This window comes from Microcebus murinus, chromosome 12 (genome assembly GCF_040939455.1).
Source record: "Microcebus murinus isolate Inina chromosome 12, M.murinus_Inina_mat1.0, whole genome shotgun sequence".
Lineage (NCBI taxonomy): Eukaryota > Metazoa > Chordata > Mammalia > Primates > Cheirogaleidae > Microcebus > Microcebus murinus.
Genome location: NC_134115.1, coordinates 70762358 through 70785463, shown reverse-complemented (window position 1 = coordinate 70785463; position 23106 = coordinate 70762358). Strand labels below are relative to the sequence as shown.

Genomic DNA, 23106 nt, shown 5'->3' with positions numbered 1-23106 from the left:
CTCCATGTATTGTAATCTTCAGAAAATCTGATTTCAAAATGTCAAAGAAAAGATAGACCTGAAAGGGAATCTTTTTCATATGGGCTATCAATATAATATAGATTACATGAAACAGAAGCGCTTTCAGGAGCTTCTCAGATAAACCCACAATTTAAAACAGTATTTTAAAGAGAAGGAAAGTAGAACAAATGATCAAAAACAAAGGAGCACAGAACTTTTTTTTAAAGAACTGTGAAGTTTTGTAGATGCGCACTTTGGTTGGAGCAAAAAGATGAACAATTTAATAACAGCCATTCTTTAGGATGATGTGTGAGATTAACGAGCAGAAGCAGAGCTATTCAACTTCTGTCTTGCTTTTCTCTTTTTCAACAAGGAAGGCAGTCAATATACTAACTGCAGAAGGTGACGAGAACAAATAGAGGGAAACTGAAGTCTAAAACAAGAGAGAATAATCAGGAAAGATTTTGCTGCTTTGTGATTAGTTCAACTTTAGGCTCAGAAAAATGGCCTCCCAGAGTACTGAAGAAATTTGTACTTGTCATTCTGAGTCAGCATCAATACCCTTTGAAAAAGTAGGGAGCATTGGGAAAATGCCAGAAGAGCAGACAGGGAAGTGCCATACAGTTTCTTGGAAAATGAATTCCAAAAACTAGACTGAAAAGCTAGATGGTGATACTGAGAAAAGTTTGAGAACAGAGTCTTTTTTAAGCACTCAGGAAAGAAAGTAGTGTTCACTTAAGAACAGCACAGATTTGCTTAGAAGAAGTCATGCTAATCTTTCAAGATTCTCAGTAAGCTAAGAGTAGGAGGATTGTCTAACCTGATAAGTAGACTTTGTCAGAAACCAACATTTAAAGTTGAAACACTAGGTAATCTACAAACTTCAGAAATAAGACAAGGATTATTGCTAATTTCAGTATCATTCTGAAGGCTTTACCAATGGAATAAGCCAAGAAAACAAAATAAGGAATAACTACTGAAAAGAAACAAAATGCATGTGATTATCTTTTTAAAATCCAAGTGAATTCCAACTAATAAGAGAATTCAGCAAGGTGGCCAGAGGTAGAAATATCCTAAAGTCAGTAGCTTTGTAATCTAGTCATAAAATATTAGGAGAGATGTAATAATTAATGAGGTCCATTTTCAGTTGTGACAAAACTGAAGAATACCTAGAAATAAAGTTAAGAATATATGTTCCATGCCTTAATGAAAAAGTTAAAAATTCTGACTGAAGAACATTTTAAAAGCTCTGAATAAACAGAGAAATATCATGTTCCTTATGAATGCATTCTTTCAAATTAATCCGTAATATTTAATGCTTCAAATCAGAATTCCAATGGGATTTTTTAGTAGTAACTTGAATTCTAAAGTAATTAATCTGGAAGACTAAGTGCATGATAACAGCAAAGAAAAAAACAAAAAGTAATGATGTGGGAAAGGGAATATAATTTGTATTATTAGATATAAAAACATACATTAAAACAACAGAATTCAGACAATCTAGATACTAAAGAATCTAGAAACAGAGACAGGTTTATACTGTGCGTCAGTCGTGGCAATAAAGAAAATGGATTTCAGAGGGAATTTAATACAGGAATTGGTTATACAAAGGCTGAAAAAAACTAAGGAGCTAAAGTGGATAATAAGGCAGCCCAGAAATTAGCAATAACCAGAACCTGCTTGTCACTCCTGGAGCTGGAGGGACAAAAGGAGGTGGCAGTGTTCCAGCACCCACGAGCAGGACCACAGGAAGCCAGAGCCACAAAGAACTCACACCTGCTGCTGGAAACATCACCTGAGGCACAAAAAGATGGGGGAGATACAGCCTGACTTACCTCCTTTTCTCACCTTCCAGCCATGTCATTGGCCAAATCTATGTAGAAGCCAGAGGGCAGGGAGCCTGGGAAGTACAGTTCTTTGCAAACAGATTAGGTCCAGGGGGAGAACAGAGAAACGATCTGAGAGCACTCAGAAAAGTGATTGGCACATATGAAGATGGCATTCAAGTTCCTGGGGCAAGGGTGAATTATTCTTAGGATGATGTTGGAACAGTTGGTTCTCCATTTCAGAAAAAGTTAGAACTTTACCTCACAAGACACAAATTCCTGATGAGTTCATAATCCAAATGTGAAAAATGAAATTATAAAAGCAGGAAGCTCATTCTCATGCCAACACAGAGCTCAGGCAAGTCTCCTCTCACCAATTAGTCTGCATTGTCACCTCCAGGCCTGAGCACCCAGTGCAGCCCCTCCCCCAGCCCACTCGCTCATCCTTCAGCACATCACCTCCTTCAAGCATCACTAACCCAGGAAGTCTTCCCTGTTGGCACTTCCCCAGGTGGTGTTGGGTACCCTCCCCTGCTCAGCAAGGCAGCAGTGAGTTCCATAAAGGCCAAACAGCGTCTCATTTGTCTTTATCCTTGTGCCTAGCACAATGCCAGGTGCAAGAGTTGGCCTTAAATGTTTATTGCATGCATTGATAGTTTATGTTATTCTCAGTCTAACCAATATTAGTTGAGTATCTGCTATGCACTTAGCACTTTTCTTAGCACAGTGGCAGACACAAAAACATGGGAGGCCACAGTCTCTGTTCCTACAGAATTAACTGTATAGTTGGGTAGATAAGATGTGTACATAAGCCTGTCTTAGCCAGGGGGTTCTGAGGTGGATTTTGGATTTTCCTGACGAGTGCACTTGCTGCCTTAAATAGAAGCTGAGACAGATGGGAAGGTGCAGCAGATGGGCAGCACTTGAGGCAGCAAGTGGAGGGACGGGAGTCCTGGACTATGTCCCAGGATCAGCCAGGTACCCGCTGTGTGACCTGGTCACCTCGCATCTTCCCATCTGCAAAATAAGGAGGCTGGACCAAGGCAGTGGTTCCCAGCCCTGGCACATACTGGATTTAGTGTCTGATTACCATGCAATTGGTCTGGGGTAGGGCCTGGATATTTTTTAAAATATCCCCTGGTTGTTTTTTTTAAATCAGGTTTATTAAGGTAAACATCACATACCACACAGTTCACCAAATTGTACCATATAATGTTTTTAGTATTTTCAAGAACTCGTGTAACTATCACTACAATCTAATTTTAAAACATTTTTCATTATCTCCCCTACAATCACGCCTGACTAGTAAAAATTAATAAAAAAAATTTTTTTCATCCTTCCTAAAAGAAACTCCATACCCATTAGCAGTCACTCCCCATTTCTACCCATCCTCCCCAGTCTTAGGTAACCACTAATCTACTTTCTATTTCTATGGATTTGCCTATCCTAAACATTTCATATAAATGAAATCACATAATATTTTGCCTTTTGTATCTGGCTTCTTTTTTGTAGCATAATATTTTCAAGGTTCATTCATGTCATAGCATGGATCAATATTTCATTCCTTTTTATAACTGAATGTTCTATTGTATGGATACACCACATTTTGTTTATCCATTCATCAGTTGATGGACATTTGGGTTGTTTCTACCTTTTGACTGTTATGAATAATCCTGCTGTGAACATTCATGTACAAGCGTGTGCATGGACATGTTTTCATTTCTCTTGGGCATATACCTAGGACTGCTGTCATATGATAACTCTATCTCTAACTTTTTGAGGAACTGCCAGGCTCTTTTCTAAACTGGCTGTGCCATTTTGTATTCCATCCAGCAGTGTATAGGATTCTCCTAGTGATTTTAGTATTTATCCATGGTTTAAAACCACTGAACTGGATGGTATCTGAGGGGCGCCATTTCTAAAATTCCATGATTTCTTATCCATAATTAGATACCCAGGGCTCTCCCAAAAGACCATGTCACCTACAATATGGCTGAGCTATAGAGTGTATGATTGGCCCTTCAGAGCACCCTGATCACTCAATCACTCAGCCTTGTTTACTTGGGGGTTTTTTGTTTGTTTGTTTTGTAGAGACAGGGTCTTGCGACGTTGCCCAGGTTGGTTTTGAACTCTTAGCCTCAAGTGATCCTTCCATTTTGGCCTCCCAAAGTGCTGGAATTACAAGCATGGGCCCAGTTTCTCATTCAGCTTTGTTTTTGACAGAAAGCCCTGTGTTCCAGCTTGGGACCCTCCCTCCATCCCTGCCCTGTGCTGGTCACAATTCTAGTGGTGAATTCTGGAGGACACCATTATTCAATATGCAACACATTTTGATTGAACACCATGTATTTGGTAGTCTGGCATTCCAGGGCCAGGGAGGGGAGAGGCTCTGTTTGGGAGTACCTATGGGATTGGGCAGGGCTGGCAGATCAACCCCCCACAACCCTGGCCAACCTCACTGGTTCTGCAGAACCATGCCCACCCCTAATATAGCCAATAAAGTCCCCTATGACACAGGCCCCAGTAGGAACACCAGCTTCTCTGCAGTTGCAGGCAGAATGGGGAACAAGGTCTCTCTCCTGAGACAAGGGAAGAGAAGAAATGAGATGAACTTCAATTCTCACTTTGCATTTACTAACAGGGCACATTATTCACCGTCACTAAGCCCCAGTGTCAAATGAGGCATCAAGAGCTTCCTGGCATAAAAACTGAAAATTAAACATTAAAGTGCCTAGTACAGTACTAGGCACATGGCAGCCCATTCTTCCAGGCCACATTCCTTCTCAACTGCAAGGTCCTGGAAAAAGAGGTTGGAGCCTCCTCTCTCACTCACTCTGAAAACCAGGACTTGAGACCTCCCTTCCAGAATGCCAGAAGCTTCAGAAGCCTCACTCATTATTGATGGTGAGCATGAAGCTGACCTCATGTCTTGGGCCTTAGCCAAGGTCCCTGAGCGCTGCTGGACCTTCTGAGGCGGGCTTGACCTTCCCTGAGGTTCCTGTGAACAGGACAGATGCACAACCTAGTGGAATTTGTGTGAATGGCGCCTCTGGGAATTTTGCCCAGAACAATCCATGATGCCACGATTAGTTTCCTTAATGGACTCACGACCCCACAAAACTCCATGTTAGACTCTTCTGGATGGTTCCCCATGTGTCTGAGCTGAGAAAGCTCCCAGGTCATCTACTGCTTAAGAATCTTTGCTCTTCTAAGACCCTTAACCTGACCAGATTCCTGCATCCAGCTTCAGGCAGCTTCTCTGACCCTCATCTATTTCTCTTCCATTTGTCTCTTTCTCAGCCTCTCCCTTTAGTAGCTTTAAGATGAAAGTCACACATGCATATTTTACTTGACATGTTATTAAATGCAATTTCTCACTCCCTGCACGCATACGCATACACACACACAAACGCACACACACACAAACTGTTCAACTCTTTTCTCTGGGTTTTTGAAATTAAAAGCCACACACTTTTAACTTGGAAAGACAAATGCATGATACCACTGTGTTCTTCCAAGTCTGTGGCAGACATCACTAATCAATCACGGCAGTCTTTCCCTCTGAGCTGGGCACAACCTCAGAATCTTTCTCAATCTTGCACTCCAAGCAGAGTGCGAATCAATTGGAGTTGGCATGAGAGATGATATCTATTTGCCATCCCTCAGAAACTCTTACTCAAAGCTTTCCAACTCCACCTCCAGCCCTGAATGTATGCCAGATCTTGGCTACAAGACATCTTTCCCTTTGGGTGTTCATTCTCACACTCATTGTTACCCATATGAAGCTCAATCATAATTTTCTCTGCTCAAAGCAGCCCTCATTCTCCACCTCCTTTTTTCTATTAATGACATGCCATTTGCCCAGTCCTGTAGGCTGAAAATATTGGAGTTTTCTGCTCCCTTCATGTCTCTGTGTTTTCCCATTCTCAAGTCCAGCCAATCCCCTCCACCCTGGTCCCTCTCTTAACTTTCCATGTTTCTCTGACTTGTCCCTCTTGCTGGGGAATCACAGTGCCCACTGCAGTAGTCTTTAATAGCCTTTGGTAGGTGGCTGGCCGTAGTGGGGAGGAAGGACAGGTGGAAGCCTTCAACCGGAAAGCCCTCTTCGGTCCTTCCAGGCAACAGGGAATTTTCTCTGTTCTGAGCTCCCAGTCTTTGCACCTCCTAAGGACAGAAGTTATTTTCAACATATTTGAGAGACAGGAAAAATAACACTAGCAGGTTCTGGAGTCTACAGAGGAGTTGTCAAATCCCTGCTCCACACTTCATCAATCCTTCCTTCCTGCCTTCTCTCAAATATTTATGGAGCACCTCCTATGTATCAAGCAAAGGTCTTCACATTTGTAAAATGGAATCTTTTATGTAAATAGCTAGCACGGTACTTGGGACATAGCAAGGACTGGGTAAGTAACTGGGAGAAAGGATGATCCTCAGATGCAGAAATTCACCCAGAAATCATCTAACCCACCTTGTGAGGAAACAGGCCCAGAGCAAATACCCGAGGCTTCCTTGCAAGGTAGGGGCAGAACTGAGGCCAGGTGTTTCAACTCCAGCCTCGTGCACTGTGTGCTGCCACAGTGCAGCCTCCATGGGGAGAGATGGGCACCCTGTTAGGGTTTAGGTTGGAGAGGTGAGGTGGATCATGATCCCTAGAAGCCAAAATCATGCCTCTTCCACACTCTCACACATGCACACACAATGCAGGACTGTCCTTGAGCAAAGTCTCCAGAAAGCAGCTGGGGTAGATCAGAGATTCAGCCCTGAGGGCAATGTTGGGGACAGCCAGCATCATTTCTTCCAGACAATCTCCTGCATCTGCAGCAGAGGGCTCGATGATCCCTCCTTCCCCCAGTGTCCCCAAGAGACAGCCTGCAAGCCCTGCTCACACGACTGCAGAAATATACCAAAGGGTAGCTCACCTCACTCCACACACTGGGCTGGTCCAGGCCCCACTCTGCGATGGTCTCCCGACAGAGAACCTACAGTATTACTCTCACTGGTTAGTGCTCCACACGGCACTCAGATCGAACCTTCCAAAACGTAACTCTTCTGCTTAAACCCTTTCTGTGATAACCCGGCACAATGACCCCTGTGTAACTAGCTCCAGCTTGTCGTTGTATTCCCACCTCCTGCTACTTCTCTCCTCACTTCTCTTCTCCAGACATCCGGTTCTTTCACCCACCATTCCTTTGCTCATATTAGTCCTTAGGCCTGTACCAGCTGTTTTACCTTTTCTACCTGAAAGAAATTCCGCTCACCAAAAGACAATAACAAAAATAATACACCGCCTCTGATTTACAGCATGTGGGTTATATAAATGGAAGAAGCCCACCTACCTCCAGCAATAAATAAAAGCACTTACTTCAGTTATGGCTGGAACCAGGTGCTCAAATTATACCATTAGGTCTTTTTCTCTCTCTCCATCTACCTTTAACCTGTGCTCATCCTGTCTCCCTGTGTGCATTGGCCTCATTCCTACAGATACTATATCTTCATGTCCAGGGAAGATGGTACAAATAGCCTCAACCTCAACTTACATCATCCTTTTTTTCTTTGAGACAGGTCTGGCTCTGTTGCCTAGGCTGGAGTGCAGTGGAGCAGTCATAGCTCACAGCAACCTCAAATTCTGGGGCTCAAGTGATCCTCCTGCCTCTGCCTCCTGAGTAACTAGTTCTATAGACATGTGCCACCACACCTGGCTAATTTTTAAATATTTTTATAGAGATAGGGTCTTGCTGTACTGCCCAGGCTGGTCTCAAACTCCTGGGCTCAAGCAATCATCTTGTCTCCTGAGTAGCTGGGACTACAGGCACACACTATGACACATGCCTAATTTTTATATTTTTAGTAGAGATGGAGTCTGCTCTTGCTCAGGCTGGTCTCAAACTCCTGAGTTCAAACAATCCTCCTGCCTCGGCCTCCCAGAGTGCTGGGATTACAGGCCTGAGCTATCACGCCTGGCCTATGTCGTCCTTCTAACCAGAGCTGGCTTATCGATTGTATGCAGTAGGCTCAGTATCTTGGGCTAATGGTACTTTTAGGGGCCCACAAAAATGTTTTAATTTGTTTTAGAATGAGAAGAATAAAATGAACTTTTAGTTGAAGAAAATGCTTTAATATTATGATACTGATATATTTACTTTTATACAGTCATGAAATATAATTTTTAATTTATCTTTATAGAGAAAGGAGAAGACAAAAGTGCTTAGTAGGACCCACACAGGTCACAATAAGGCCTTGCTTGACTGTCACAAAGAAAGAGAGACCCTTTTCTTTTTTTTTAGTTTTCATGTGTGAAATCTCAGGGAAAACTCTGATTGTCCCTGCTTGGATCACAGGCCATAACAAGTCGCTCTAACTGGAAGGATAGAGGACTCTGGCCAGGATTGGGTCTCAAGCCCATCCCTGAAAACTTCAACCACCTATCAAACACACACAAGAAATGGGTTTCCTGTAAGACAGAGGATTCTCTTTCAACAATGTTCACCAAACCTTTGCTGTCTGCCCCGAATGCTCTCTCCCTAACACCACCACCCCTAGCCCTGAGAATGAACTGCCTCCACTCCTACATTCCCCTGGCAGTTTGTCCCAGTATGATTGTGACAGACTGAATCCAGCATTTCCTGCACTGGGGTGTGAGCTCTTGGAAGGCAGAGTGAAGATCTGGATTATGGGAATGAACAGAAAGAGGGGTGAGCCCTGCCTGGGAGTGTGAGGAGAGGACTCCTATCTGGGCCTTAAAGGCTAGAAGTCTTCCTGGACGAAGGGGTGTTTTCACTGGGTTGAGAGGTAAGGAAGGATTCCAGGGAGCAGAAAGAAGTGAAAGGCATCAGTGTGGGAAGGAGTTAGTGGGTAGAGAAAGATGTAGCAGGAGATGAAGCTGAAAAGAGAATGAGATAAGATCATGGGCAGCCAGGAGTGCCATATAATTGATGGTGGCTTTTATCCTGCAAGCCATGGCTCTTAACATCAGCCTGCAGAGAGGCTGGAGAGGGCCTGGAATTGTGCGTGCATGGAATGTTGCACATCTTGGTACCTTTTTCTGCAGGGATGCGCCATGGTGTTCATCAGATTTCCAAAGTGATTTCTGTCTTCAAATGGTTAAGAATTAATAGAAATGGAGATGTATTCAGGCTCCTTGGCCCGAAACATAATTACAGCAGCAGCACCCTGGCAGCTACTCTGCAGAGGATGAGCTGAAGGAGCAAGTAGAGTGTTGGTCAGAATCTGTTACAAGGGTCTAGGTGGGAGATGACATGGACTTTGAATAGGCAATATTGGTAAGAAAGGAGAGAAGCCATTGGAGTTAAAAGATGTTGTAGCAGTGATGTTAACAGGAGGTCTCTGCATTTGGGGGTGACAGAGTGGAAGAGAAAGTGACCCTAAGACTTCTAGTTTGTATCATGATCTTGTTATAGGATCATTGACAATTTTTTTATTATTGTTTTTATTTGTCCCTCCTATTTAGAGAATATCTTTTTTAAAAAATAAAAATGATTTTATATATCAAAGTTAAGAATTTTTTAAGGTACAAGGTTTAAAGTCTCTGATATATACAAATTTCCACTTTGTTCTTTAAGTACCCAGTTGCCAGTTATATTATATTTTATAATAACTCTGTGGATCTATCTTTTTGAATTTATTTCTTGTGGTGTTCGATGCCTAGTGAATGTCTTCAAAAGGACACCTGGGAATAGCAAGGCATTTTGCTTTTCTAAATTCTGACTTTGTCACCCTCCACAGCTACCCACTCCCTTCCCCAGTGCTCAGCAGTTCGGACCGGCTGCCTTTTGGCATAGAGGAGAACGGGGGCACACCGTTCCCCCCCAAAGCTTCGGGAAGGCATCACCACCAGCACCAGCACCAACACCAGCACCAACTCCACTCCAGCTACGGCCTCTCGCTGACTCTGGACAACAAAGAGGGGCCTTTGAGGTCTCCAAACTCCAGCAGCAAGTCCCTTACAAGTGAGTAGGGGGGAGGGGGGGGCGGCGGAGTGGGGGTTGGGGGGATCCATGCAGCAGGGCATAAGTCCCTTCCCTGGACCCTCAAGACAGAAACGTTCAAGAACGTTGGTATTTTAAGATAGGAGTCTGCCAACATCCTCATTTCCCGGAAAATTAATAAAATCCTCTTTTCTTCTAAAAAAAAAAGGAGGAAGACAGAAACTTTTAGTGCAGCACATGACAGTGATGATATTATACTGCATTATCAGGTTTGGGCAACAGTGGACAAGAGCCTTATGCATTCAGGCAGGATCAGTTTAGGGATTATGGCTTAGCTGTCAACGCCAGTTTCATTACAGAGTACCACTTCTCTCTCCACTTCATTTCTTAGCAGTTCTCTGCTTGTGCAGCCCCCAGCACAGCTTGAGCAGTGGAAAAGAGAAAGAAGGGAGTGAGGTGGGTGCTGGGATTTCTACTCTCCTCATTACAGAAAAACCCATTCTGTCCCATTTCTGATATCCCACTTCTGAGAGCAAGGTGGCATCAGGTAGATCCAGCCTGCCCTCTGTTACAGGTCCCAGGAAGAGAATTTACAGAAATAGAGAGTAAGCAATTATAGAAATATTTTTAGCAATATGACAGAATGATTTTATGCCTGTTTAATAAAAAATATGGGCATGGATGTTGTATGTCTGTTATTTTATTTTTCTAGCAACTCACTTTTGTTATATTTTATCAAAGTATCCATCTCTTGGGGGGAAGAACTGGCTCTTTATCAAATGTAGCTGGAAAAGCACTGAGGCAGAGGCAAGAATCAAGAGGCCTCGATTCTGTTTCTCACTGTTGAGCCATGTCCCCTTTTCCATCCTTGGTTTTCTCATCCATGAAATGGGGTAGAGGGTGTTGAGATGCTCGCCAAGGAACCTTCCAGCTCTGACATCACATGAGGCTGTGAGCTGGTGAAACAGGATGGGCCATTCAGGCTTCACCTGAATGCCATGGGGAACAACTCATGGGGTTGGCTGAGCTGGAAATGGGAACTCGTCCCCCACTTGGTATTGAAGAGTCAGAACTCTGGCCCCTCATCACTGTCCACACTGCCCTTGCCTGAGTGCCTGCCTTATCTTTTTGTAGCTCAGTAACTGTAATAGCCTCCTAAGGGTCACTCCCTCTAGCAGTCTCCACATAGTAGCTGCCAAAGGCATAGCTCTCACCAGATAGTTCCAACCAAATGCCTTAAGACCTTTCAATAGCTCCTCACTGTCCTAGGATAAAACCCACATTTTTGAGCCAGATCCACACACAGACCTTCACATCCTGGCCCCTGCCAAGGTCTCCAGCGTTTCCCCCACGCCTCACCACACTCTAGCTACATAGAACTACTCTCCTCCCATCAACTACTCTGCCGCATCCCAGCTCTGTCCTTTGCATCTGCCTGGAATGCTTTTCTCCACCCTAGGGAACTCCTACAAATCCCTCAGGAGCCTGCTCAAATGTTACTTGTCAGTGAAACATTCTCTACCACCGCTTCCCCATATGGCTGGCATGCCTTCCCTTTTGCTCCTGTAGCAGTTAAATAAATCTTTTATCACTCTTCTTTGGAATATCTGTACATGCATCTGTCTCCCCCATTAGACTAGAACGTTGTGTCATTCACCTCTTTATTCCAGCTCCCAGATCTCAATTGCTAACAATACTTGGTACAAATTTTAATATATAATGAATATTTAATATTTAATGAATATTTAATGTGTTAATGAGTAAATTCAAGCTAGAAGGAGAAGTAGTGGCAAACTAATACAAAGTAGTACAAAAATCAAAATCGATGGATTTGACTTTAGAAACATAACATGGCTTTCAAGGGCACATTATATGCTGGTTAGCCCAAGCACTAATCTTTCCAATTTGCATAGTGCTTTTCCATTTTTAAAGCACTTGTACCTGAATGACCTCATTTAATAGTCACAGAAACTCTGCAAGGTAAGTCATTTTATTTTCATTTTAAAATGGCTCAGAGGGTCAGAGAGGTAAAGCAACTTACCCAGAGCCATCCAGCTCAGAAGCGGGGGAGTTAGACCTGAAACCTTGACCTCAGCTATTCTCACACCCATCAGCTGATGCATACTCAAGGCATCCGAGCTGCTGGAGGAGAAGGAGGCAGGCAGAGAGGGTACTGGCAGTCGGGCTCTGCAAGTGTCCCCTTTCCTCTGTACCCTTCTGTCCTTTCAACCTTTCCTTATTCATTCCCCCTGGCCACTTTGTAGAACGGAGTCCAGGAACACCTGCCTTGTACAGTGAAGCCGCTGCCCATCTAAAGAAGTTGGAATTGGAAACCGTGAAGGCTGCTGGACCCTGGCCCGCGCTGCACATCAACATAAACAAGGTGCCCGAAGCCGGGGCTCTGCCTTGAGCATGGGCTTGGCACTCGTGTCAAACCTCTGATTATGACCTTGGCCTGCCTGCCTCGAAACCATGTGCCTTTGCCTTGGAGGGATTTCTGCTCCATCTTTCCTGACATTTCTGCTCAGGCTGTCCCTTAGGAACAAATATTTATTTACCTTCCTTTTGGATGAATTATAACATTAGCCATTGCTCTTGGTGTTTTGGCCAACAGGCGAAATCTTCCTGTGAATTTTTCTCCCTCCTTCTAGACTGAAAGCTCCACAAGGGAGCATCCATGTTTACCTCTTTCCATTTTTACCCCGTGTCCCCTTGATAGTGCCTGGCATCTAGTAGGTGTTCAGTAACCACTTGCCAATGGAAGGAAGGGAGGGATTAAAACAGGGAGGGAGGGAGGGAGGGCAGGAGCTAAGCTCCCTTTTGACTAAAGCTATACTTACATCCAAATGGGCAGCCTTATAGAGGCCAAAATTTATCCTAGAACTGTAAAGTGCTGGATTCAACCTTCTCAGCATCTAAGACCAGAGGAAGGCAAATTACTTCTCATGGTTGCACAGCCATGGATTCAGGGGCTGAACCCCAGGTTTCTGGCTCTCAAATCTAGTGCCCTTTGCACTCCAACATGCTTCTTTGTTTTCTATGTTAGCATTTCTCAACTTCGGCACTAGTGACATCTTGGCCTGATAACCCTTCATTATGGGAGCTGTCCCGTGCATTGTAGGATATTTCTCAGCCACAACCCACTAGATGCCAGTGGCGACCCCCATCCAGTTGTGACAACCAAAAACTTCTCCAGACATTGCCAAATGTTCCCCCTAAAGGGCAAAATTGGCCCAGTTGAGAACCACTGTTGTACACATATTTTAATTTTAAAAATCCCCAAAGGAATAGTCTTCTTCACTCATGGGTCATTTCTTCCACCCTAATGCTTAGCTTTGTTCCTTTATGAGAGGTAATAGGAAGAATTTGGAAGAACTGGCTTGGGAATCTCCCACTCCTAACCTGCAAAGCCTGGGAAGGTTGCGCCTCCTGCTTTCCCTCTGCCTCCCACCTGTCCCCCCTACTCCCAACAACCTCTCCGCAGGGCAGCCTATGGGCCCTTTGATCACTGAAGGCCTCACCTTCAGGTTTAACCTGAAAATACCTGCTCATCCACTTTTGCTTCCACATCACCCTCCCTGATGGCTGGCTGGAAAGAATTTCTCCAGCAGAGTGGCACTTACATTCACTCCAAACAAATCTTTATCTAGCAGGCCTGCACTGGATGCTGAGGATTCAATCCAATTCATCACATGCCCCTGGACTAGTCTTCTTGCTCTTAATCTCTTGATTTTCAACTTTTCTTCTATAATACCCATGATAAATGGTTTTAATGGGTGCTCACCTAGAGTTTGACAAAAATCTCAAAATATTTTTCAAGGAAATAAAGCATGTAGTGCAGCACAGAACTCACAAGCACTATAGTGATTTGTAGCTGCCATGACTATTGGTGGGACATTGACAATAGTGGTTTCTCTAGAGGGGTAAGACATACCTGAGACACCTATGGATTATTTGGCATATCCCTGGTGCTCAAAGCTATACTTCCCCTCCACTAAAAGAAATGCATCAGTAAGCCAGGAAGCTAAAGTGATATGACTACGCAGTTAAACTTGACTTTATCCTAACACATAAGCAAAACATATTACTTCACACTATGATTCTTTATCATTAATAAAACATTCCTTACCACAGACCTCACTTCTGATCATGACACCACAATTGGGAACCACTGGCTTGGATGGCTTTTAAGGTTTTTTCCAGCCTCAAGGATCAAGAATCCTCTAATTCTTCTCAGGTTTGGATAACTTTCTGTTCTTGATTGAATCGGGAGAAATAATTTTCACTGCCCAGTTCCAAAGTTGTAACCAAAATTATCACAGGAATTTAAATCTCATCAGATTTCAGATGTATAGACGATTTGTATGAATAATTTAAACATGAATCTGACCATTTCTTATCACCAAATGATATATCCCCAAACAGATGGACTGTTTATTATAGTTTCTAACTATAATACTATAATAATATCAAAGCCCAATTGTCATTCTTTTCTATATTTTGAAATCTGCATTCCAATATTGAACTAATGTTGTGTATTCCAATGTTGTGTATCTTTACACAATTCAAATTGATTGAATGTAAAATACAAAATATGGTCATGCTAAAGAGGGAAAGCACAATGTTCCTAGAGCCATCCTCCAGGCTGGAATTATGGCCTTACAAGCCAGACGTATATCTCCTAAAGAGATGCTGTTTATACAAACAAATTCATATAATGATGCACAAATTTTCCAAAGTTTATGTTGGCCTTCACCTGAGTCAATTCATACAGAGGAACATTACCGTGCTTGCTATGTCCAAATCGAAAAAGAACAAGCCAGCTTGAATTTTATGGCCAAAAAAGCAGTTTAGAATTAGTAAATTCAAGAGGAACATCAGTGCTAAATTCTCATCCTTTTCTTATTTTAGCAGCATTCCATTTTTTAAAGTAGGTCTTAGGTACTTACTGTCAATATAACTACATCCCCTTAAGCAATTGTCGCAAGACTCAAATGGGCTTCATAACCAATTTAATTCTTATCCCAGCTTGCCATTCCCAAAAAGTAAATCTAATTAAAAAATTATCTTTTCATACACCAGTGAAAACATCCATCAATTTTCATAATGTACCAGGCTTTGCAAACACAAGATAAATTATCTTAAGGGTATACTGTAAGCTTCACCTATCAAAATAAATGATACTTATTTGCTTAAAGGAGAATGCTAAGTCCCTCTGGGTAATGAATCCAGTCAAATGAATCAGTTTTCTTTAAATCCAACTTGATGGCTCAGCATTGATCATTAATGTTCTCGAATTTGATGCCTTTTTTTTTTTTTGGTTATATCTTCTTTTCTAACCCAAGAATCTAACATGAAAGTGCTACTCATATTTGTTTTCTCATTTGGTCATAATAACAACCTTATGAAGAAAGAAACTAGGATTAAGGGGAGCTAGTATGGCTGAGTAGTCAAGAGCTCTGGGCTCACACCTATAATCCTAGCACTCTGGGAGGCTGAGGTAGGAGACTGCTTGAGCTCAGGAGTTCAAAACCAGCCTGAGCAAGAGAGAGACCTGGTCTCTACTGAAAAAAAATAAAAGCAGAAAAATTAGCTTGGCATCGTGGCATATGCCTATAGTCCCAACTATTCAGGAGGCTGAGACAGGAAGATAGCTTGAACCCAGAAGTTTGAAGTTGCAGTGAGCTATACGATGATGCCACTGCACTCTACCTGGGGCAGTAGAGCGAGACTCTGTCTCAAAAAAAAAAAAAAGATCTCTGGCTTCAGAGTTAATCAAAGTCACTCTTCTAGGTCTGAATCTTTTGTCTCACATATAAAATGGGGATAATGATAGTACCTACCTCCAAATGGGTTAAATGAGATAATTCAGTGAGACGTGCATATGAAATGCATGGTCAGTGGCTAACCCATAATAAGGTCCCAGTAAATGTTGGCTACTGTTATTTTTCTTTTTATCATCATTTTTTTTAAATGGTCTAAGGGAAAAAGCTGAGATTCAAATCTAGGTCTTATGTCTCTGCCTATTTTGCTATTACATACAATTGGTAAATTCTATTTGCTCTACCAAATGCTTCTCTATGTGTTTGAAGGTCCCACTGGGAAACTGTATACTATGTCCTCTTTTCTTTATTAAATAGTGTCAGCCAGCCAATTGCCTTACACTTCCTCTGTGGCTTCCATAATATTCCTATTGTGTATACCAAGGTGTTCAACAGGACTTTTGAATTAGTGAATAAAATTAATTTTAGAACTTGCAGAACTTGAGGGCTTTAGAACATTTATTCTTGTGCTGGTTTATGGTGGCTGACATGCCACCTGATATTTAGTCCTGATATTACTGAACTGACTTCTAACAATCATATGGTCTTGTGCATTTCTTATTAATTACATGTCTTTATAATAATAACTGTATATCATCATCATCTTCTTCAGTAGTATTTATTGGACACCTATTGTGTGCCAGGCACTATAATAGCATTGAGATATGCAATAACCACAATAGGCATGGTTAACAATAAGACATTACTTCCCAAAATGTGGTGAGTGTACCATCAAAGATGATTTCAGGTTATACACATGGATGAGTACTTTTCATTTTAATAGGTATATAAATACCTATTAAATGCATATACCTATTCATGCATATTCTATATAATAGTCACAAAACCTATGATTTAAAAGATGTTTTTGCTCTGGACACAGTTCAAATAGGTAGTCCAGGATAATCCACCTCAACTGGATCACCTGAAGTATATGAACACATGTTCAGTGAATACATGTGATGCGGCAAAAATAGTGAAAGTGAGGCCAAATTACTGGAGTCTGAGACACTCTACAATAAGGTAACATTGATACAAATTGCTTGTTGACAGTCACAATTTACCAATATTATGCACACTTTTCTTTGACGCAACACATCACGGAATTGAATCTTTCTGGGTGAGAGAGCACTTGTGGGGCAAATAGCACCAGCCTGGGTTGTAGGAAGCAAAACTCGGGTCCTAGTCCTGCCACTGGGCCTGGCTACATGATTCTGGAATAGCTTCTTCCTCTCTTTGAACCGTTACCCCCACTTCTGATAGGTCCTTTCCCTCCTTCGTGAGAGCACAAGATGATGTGCTTGTGAATCCTGTGCAAACAGTAAAGCACTGGTAAAAATACGAGGAGTTGGTGACACCTTCATGTATTTAGGTCTGTGTGTTACCTGCAGTCGCGAGCGTCAGGAAGAGTTAGTGTACAGGTTTTCTTTCCTCTTCATTTACCTCGTTTACAATCTGTTGTTCGTATTTTGGTTTGTCTCAGGCTGAAGAAAAGAAAGTCTCTGAGAAAACTCTTCAGACCCCGCTCCTGCCTTCCCCTGTAGCAGATCACGTGAAGTGCAACATCCTGAAAGCCCAGCTGGAGAACGCGTCCCGAGTGAACGTCCAGGTGCGTGGGGCGCATGCGCTCCTTTGATCACGTGTCACAGGGTTTCCTCCAGGCCCCGCGGAAGACAGAGGCGCTGTCAGGACTGACATGTTGGGTCAGTCAGGGTCTGGGTGGGAGACGGGAACCACACCTGGTATGTGAACGGAATTTTAATATAAAGAATTATTAACTGGTGTACAGTTGTTATTAGGTAAGTGAAAGGGCAAAAAGAGAACTTGAAGGAAGCGGTTCTCAAACGTTCATATGTGTGAGTCACCTGGGAGCTGCGCCCCATCCCTGGAGATTCAGTGAGATGAGGTGGGAGCTCACGAATCTGCGTTTCTAACAAGCCCTCAGGACCACGCTTTGAGTGACGCTACTCTGAGATACTAGAGGTAGAAACTGTAGGCAGCGCCTTCCATCCCTACGGCGGAGGGAACAAAGAGTGCTGTAAATACTAAAATTTAGCTGTTTGGAGGAGCAGCCCCGTGGAGTGGAATCTCAGACTTCTGAGCAGAGGCCGCTATACCCAGTGGTGGTGTCTGTGAGCTCTGAGGATGAGCCCTGGGGACCAGACCCAGACTCTGAGGAGGGCACGTCAGCTGGGTGCTGAGACCTCTGAGGTGGACGCCAGACGCCATGAAGCTGCATCTGCCAGTGTTGGAAAACTGCAGCTCGCATTCAGTTGCTGCTTCGGGAGGAACTGCCACTGCGGGGGTGGGGGTGGGGGGTGAAGAAGCAAGACTGGAGTCACGCACTGGAGCGGGACGTCCCTCCCCATGAGCGCCCCCTATTGACAGAACCTGTCACGGAGCCAGCTGGCGAAGTAGAAAGAAGGTCTGCAGGCTCTTGGGCCAGCTCCACAAAGAAGAGGTTCAAAGGGTGGATTTGGAGATGAGAGATAATAGTTTAATAGCTGCCATAAATTCCCCCACTTGCAGCCATAACAGGTATCATGGGTTGACCGCTTCACTCCCTAAATACAGCCTCAGAATCAGTTTCTACAGTGGGTGTTCCAAGGAGATCATACTAGTTAATCAGAGTTGGCACTCACGTAGAAATCTGTGTGCCATCCCTGCCCTGGAAACATTATATAAAAAGCTGCAGTTGGGCCGGGCGCTGTGGCTCACGCCTGTAATCCTAGCTCTTGGGAGGCCGAGGCGGGCGGATTGCTCAAGGTCAGGAGTTCAAAACCAGCCTGAGCAAGAGTGAGACCCCGTCTCTACTATAAATAGAAAGAAATTAATTGGCCAACTGATATATATATATAAAATTAGCCGGGCATGGTGGCGCATGCCTGTAGTCCCAGCTACCCGGGAGGCTGAGGCAGAAGGATCACTCGAGCCCAGGAGTTTGAGGTTGCTGTGAGCTAGGCTGACGCCACGGCACTCACTCTAGCCCGGGCAACAAAGCGAGACTCTGTCTCAAAAAAAAAAAAAAAAAAAAAAAAAAAAGCTGCAGTTGTCCATGATTTCATTAGAAAAATATATAACTATCTTCTTCATTCCTTATGAACCTAATGTCTATGCTTATGTTGCCAAGGGTGAAGTAAATATTCAGTAATCTATATTTTTATTTCTGTTTATGTATATAGCCATCTGAATAATTTAGGTCCTTCCAGAATATACCATGAAAGACAAGAGAAAGCTTACAAAATGTCTTCCATGTTGGAGTTCTGATGTAAATAGGAAGCAGTGAGAATACAAGTTTCAAAGTCAGATAACGTGGGTTTGAATCTTCATCTACCATTGATTGGCAGTGTCACCTTAAGCTTGTTTGTTAGTCTATCTGAGCATCCGTTTTCTCATGTATTAAATGGAAATAATAATATCTACCATTTTAGGTTACTGTGAAGATTAAATGAGATGATCTATGTAAAGTACCTGGCACAGTGCCTTGCTCTACCATTGTGGAGATATTGACAATAATGATCACAGTTGTGGTGTGACAAAATTGTCAGGGGCACTGACTGCTTGCACATAAACAGTGGTAGCATTTTTTACAGGATAATCAGATTCACTTCCCATCACAAATTCAACTATATCAAAGTTATAGCCACAAATTATCTTTGTCTTAATATATGCCATTTTTATACTATCAGAACAAATAAAACAGATATATTTCACAATTTACAAAGCTGATATTATCCACGTTAGAAAGCTCTAGCATGTTCCCAATAGCTGCATGCTGTAGGTATTATCTGCGGAGAACCTGTGTTTCTGCTCCAGTGAAGGAGTGCGGTGCATCAGAAATATTTCATTTTGTAAAGTGTAGGGAAGAGATGAGAAATAGGTGAGAAGAAAAGAAAATGTCCTGGCTAAAGAGACATAGGGGAAGAGCATGAGAGCAGGAAAGAAGTAGGGGAGGTATGAAATCAGTAATTTTATAGCAGTGTTTTCCAAGATACTACAAGGAGCACAAGCCCCACAGGATTCTCCCTAATAACTCTGGAAATGCTACACACTAAATCCCACAGGACTATCCCAATGCCCGTTAGCCTCTTAGAGGCTCTGAGAAGTCCTGCAGGAAAGAAACCTGTTTTACTTTCTTTCACACCTAATTGGCCACAGAACAGTTTGTGAAGTAGCTCCCGCTGTCATCCGTGGAATTAGTGTTCACGGGAACTCAGAAACATGCTTTGGGAATCCCTGGTATAGAGGATTTTAAGGGGTTGTGATGGAGGCAGGGGGCTTGGTGCACAGCCAAGCGCACTGCTAGAGGCTTATGCGTTAATTCATTAATTCCCCGTGGGCATCCATGCAGAGTGAGGGAAAGGAAACAGACCTCAAATAGGCCAACAGAACTATGTGCTGACTCTAAAAAAGGCCTTAATCAGGAATCAGGGCTGGATCCATAGGTAGGTAACCATGGCAGGCTAATATTGCAGTGCCCTCCAAGCTGATATCCTTGAAATCTTTGCTCAACATGTATTTAGAAGAGGAGGCCAAGCTCTGTATGTTGTGATGGGTGTGAGGGCTGCAGGCTCCTGCATCTCCCATTGACCTCCTGTGTGCAGCCAGCTGGTCTGCCTAGCTGAGTGGGTGTCCTTCCTCCTAGCCATTCTTCATGAAACTCCCCAGAGGGAAAAGGACAAGGCTTCTCTCAAACCCATGTGACGTAATTCCTGCCAGGCTGTTACGGTTGTTATGCTGATGTGAAAGGACACATTCCAAATTCCTTTATAAACTGTCAGCACTATGTGAGCACAGAGCTGATTATTCTTCCTGATCTGAACTCTGAGGTGAGGGATTAAACTGTGGGTTTGGCTTTTCCCACACCATCCCTTCATTCAAGCTTCAGCTGGCACATAGCAGGTGCTCAGTAAAAGCATGAATGTAAGAATCGACTGCATTTGAATGATTGTCTTAATCCCATTACTCAAGAAAACATTTTTTTTAACTTATATGATTACCAGAACAAGATTCACTGTTGATTGAATACTTGATGAACTATTTCCTTGGTCCACCTGCACATTTCTGTAATCTTTTCAATATAAGAGACTTGAAAACATTTTTTGCATGCCAACATGTTCAGTTTTGACTAACCTGTTTTCTTTGACAGGTTGGAAAAGAAGAATCAACATTTGTAAATATCAATAAGAAATCCAGTCTTCAGGACGCTAATGTAAGGTCTGTTGCTTCTTGTTTGAATGGGGAAATGATACTTTCTGTATCATCGACATTATCCTCAAAACATTGCTCATGAGGGCATTTGCTGATAAAACCAGAGGGGAAAAATAAAACTGAGAAAATGTGATCCCAAAGAGATGGAAAAGATTGGATTAAGCAACTTCCTTTAGGCCTCAAAAATGCTGTGTATTCTGTTTTTGCACCTTTGCTTGCTGTACTAACAGAAATCAATCACTTTGGGTTGTCTCCCAAGTGTGTAGACCTGACCTTGTCATTCCCCTGCTTAAAGTCCTTTAAAGGCTCCATGTGCTCTCAGAATGGAGTCCAGACTGCTTAACAGAGTGCAGGAGGCCCTTCCTGACCAGCCTTCTGCTCACTGCTTCTGTGAGTTCTTCACTCTGCCCTTGGCTCATGGATGTGACTCCATGTGCTGGAGCCACTTGCCAGTACTGGAGCCTCACATGTTCTTTAAGCTTCTAGGCCACCACCACCCCAAACCCAAAGGAAACCCTTCCTCTCCTGATTGCACAGAGAACAGAAACTCTTCTCTCTTAGTCCAAGTGAGTAGCAACCTATAGATCACGGTGGTCCCAATGTCACCTGGTGGTCTCCTAACACAAGCAGTGTCTCCCCATAGGAAAGTTTCCCAAAATGGGTCCAAAGACCACTGCATCAGAGTCTCTTGTTAAAAACACAGACTTGTGGGTCCTACTCCAGACCTTTTAGATTCTTTGTGTATAAGTGTGTGGTGGGGGTTTGGTGGGTGCCAGTGGAGACAGGAATCAGCATTTTAATTAGCACCCCAGGTGATCTAGATAGAACCACTCCCCTGGGGAAGTCTTATACTTTATGCCAAAATAAAAGCTAGCATTTCTCTATATTACCTTATGATTCCCCATCTATGTTCTTGATAAAAATTTTTGTCTTTTTCTAGAGTTATATACCCAACTGCCTCTAGGACTTTTCAAAAACTTACTTCATCTCTTTCACCCCATCCCATTATCCTTTACCTGTTTTCCAATCTTGCCTAATGGCATCATTACCTACCCCTTACCGAGGCCTGAAACCTGGGAGGGCTTGATTTTCTCCTCCCTCATTCCCTCATAATTGGTTGCCAAGTCCTGCCAATTTGACTTTTATTATCTTCCAAATCCATCCTCTTCTCTTCATGACCATAATCCCTGCCTACTTTGCACTTTCATCATCTCTCTTCTGGGATTACCCCCCTCTATGATGCTCCTGGCCTCCTTTCCCCAGGGTCCTCTTCATTGTTCTAAGGACTTTCTACAAAGTGAGTCTGGCTGTACCACTCCCTTGCTGGGAACACTGGAAGACTGCCATTGCCTTCAGTGCAGACTCCTCAGCCTGAGGCCCTCACCACCCTACTTTCCCTCTGGTGGAAACCCCCTGCTCTTCTGCTGGGATCCCATCTGTTAGCAGTTCTGGTGCCCTGCATTTAGCCTGGTCTCCACTCTGTCTCCCACCTTAGTGGTCTTCCCTCCATCTGGTCTGTCTGGTTAAAAGGAAACTCCTCCATGAAGCCTTCCCAGACACCAACCATTTCACCCAAGCAAAGATGTGCTCACCTACTGTATTAGGAGTTCTGCCAGAGACCATGTTCCATTTACTCTGGGGGTCCCCACTTGAGGAATTCATGAACCTAGAATACAGTTGACTCCAATTCCTTATTTGTTCATTCATGTGTTTATCCAACAAACATTTATTAGGCACTAGCCACATACTTACCATATTAAGCACTGATTAGAAGAGAAAATGAAGACCCAAATGTGTTAATTGATTTGTCAGGGGAGCCTTACTGAGGACCTCAACTTGTTTTGATGCCTTTTTGGTCAAAGAAGGTAATTACTGATTTTCTAAAAATGAAATAGTCATGACCACTACAAAAATGTGTGAAAACTTTTCCTTAAAATAATCACTGTTTTGAGTAGGGCCCATTGGTTATCTGGCATAAATTCTTGAGGAAAGATAAAAGTGAACTGTAATTTTTAACATTTTCATATGTACATAGAATTAAAATGTTTTAGAGCAAGTCCTAAAGGTCTTGTGATTATGCATTTTTCACATAAAATATACTGTGGTTCTTTATCCTTTTTTTTTTTTAAATACATAGTCTGTGCTATGTTTAAAATAGAAAAGCTACCAGATTACTTGAAAGTAAAAACAAGTTATCTATAGGTTTCTCTTGATTTTACTGACAAAAAGTTATGAAACAAATTATGAACCTCATAATTGGGGGTAGGTGGCTGCCTGTTTTGTGCAGAGAAATTTTATTTG

The 23106-nt window shown here is 42.9% G+C and overlaps 1 protein-coding gene across 2 annotated transcripts in view; it reads left to right on the top strand.

Annotated features, from left to right (window-relative positions):
- Nucleotides 1-23106, top strand: part of EPB41L4B (erythrocyte membrane protein band 4.1 like 4B) — a 136424-nt gene that overhangs the window by 83650 nt on the left and 29668 nt on the right. For both annotated transcript variants that reach the window (XM_020289422.2, XM_076008908.1), the window contains exons 16-19: nucleotides 9570-9793; nucleotides 12037-12155; nucleotides 17078-17203; nucleotides 20744-20811. In XM_020289422.2, the coding sequence (XP_020145011.2) occupies nucleotides 9570-9793; nucleotides 12037-12155; nucleotides 17078-17203; nucleotides 20744-20811 (537 nt within the window). The remainder of the gene's footprint in view (nucleotides 1-9569; nucleotides 9794-12036; nucleotides 12156-17077; nucleotides 17204-20743; nucleotides 20812-23106) is intronic.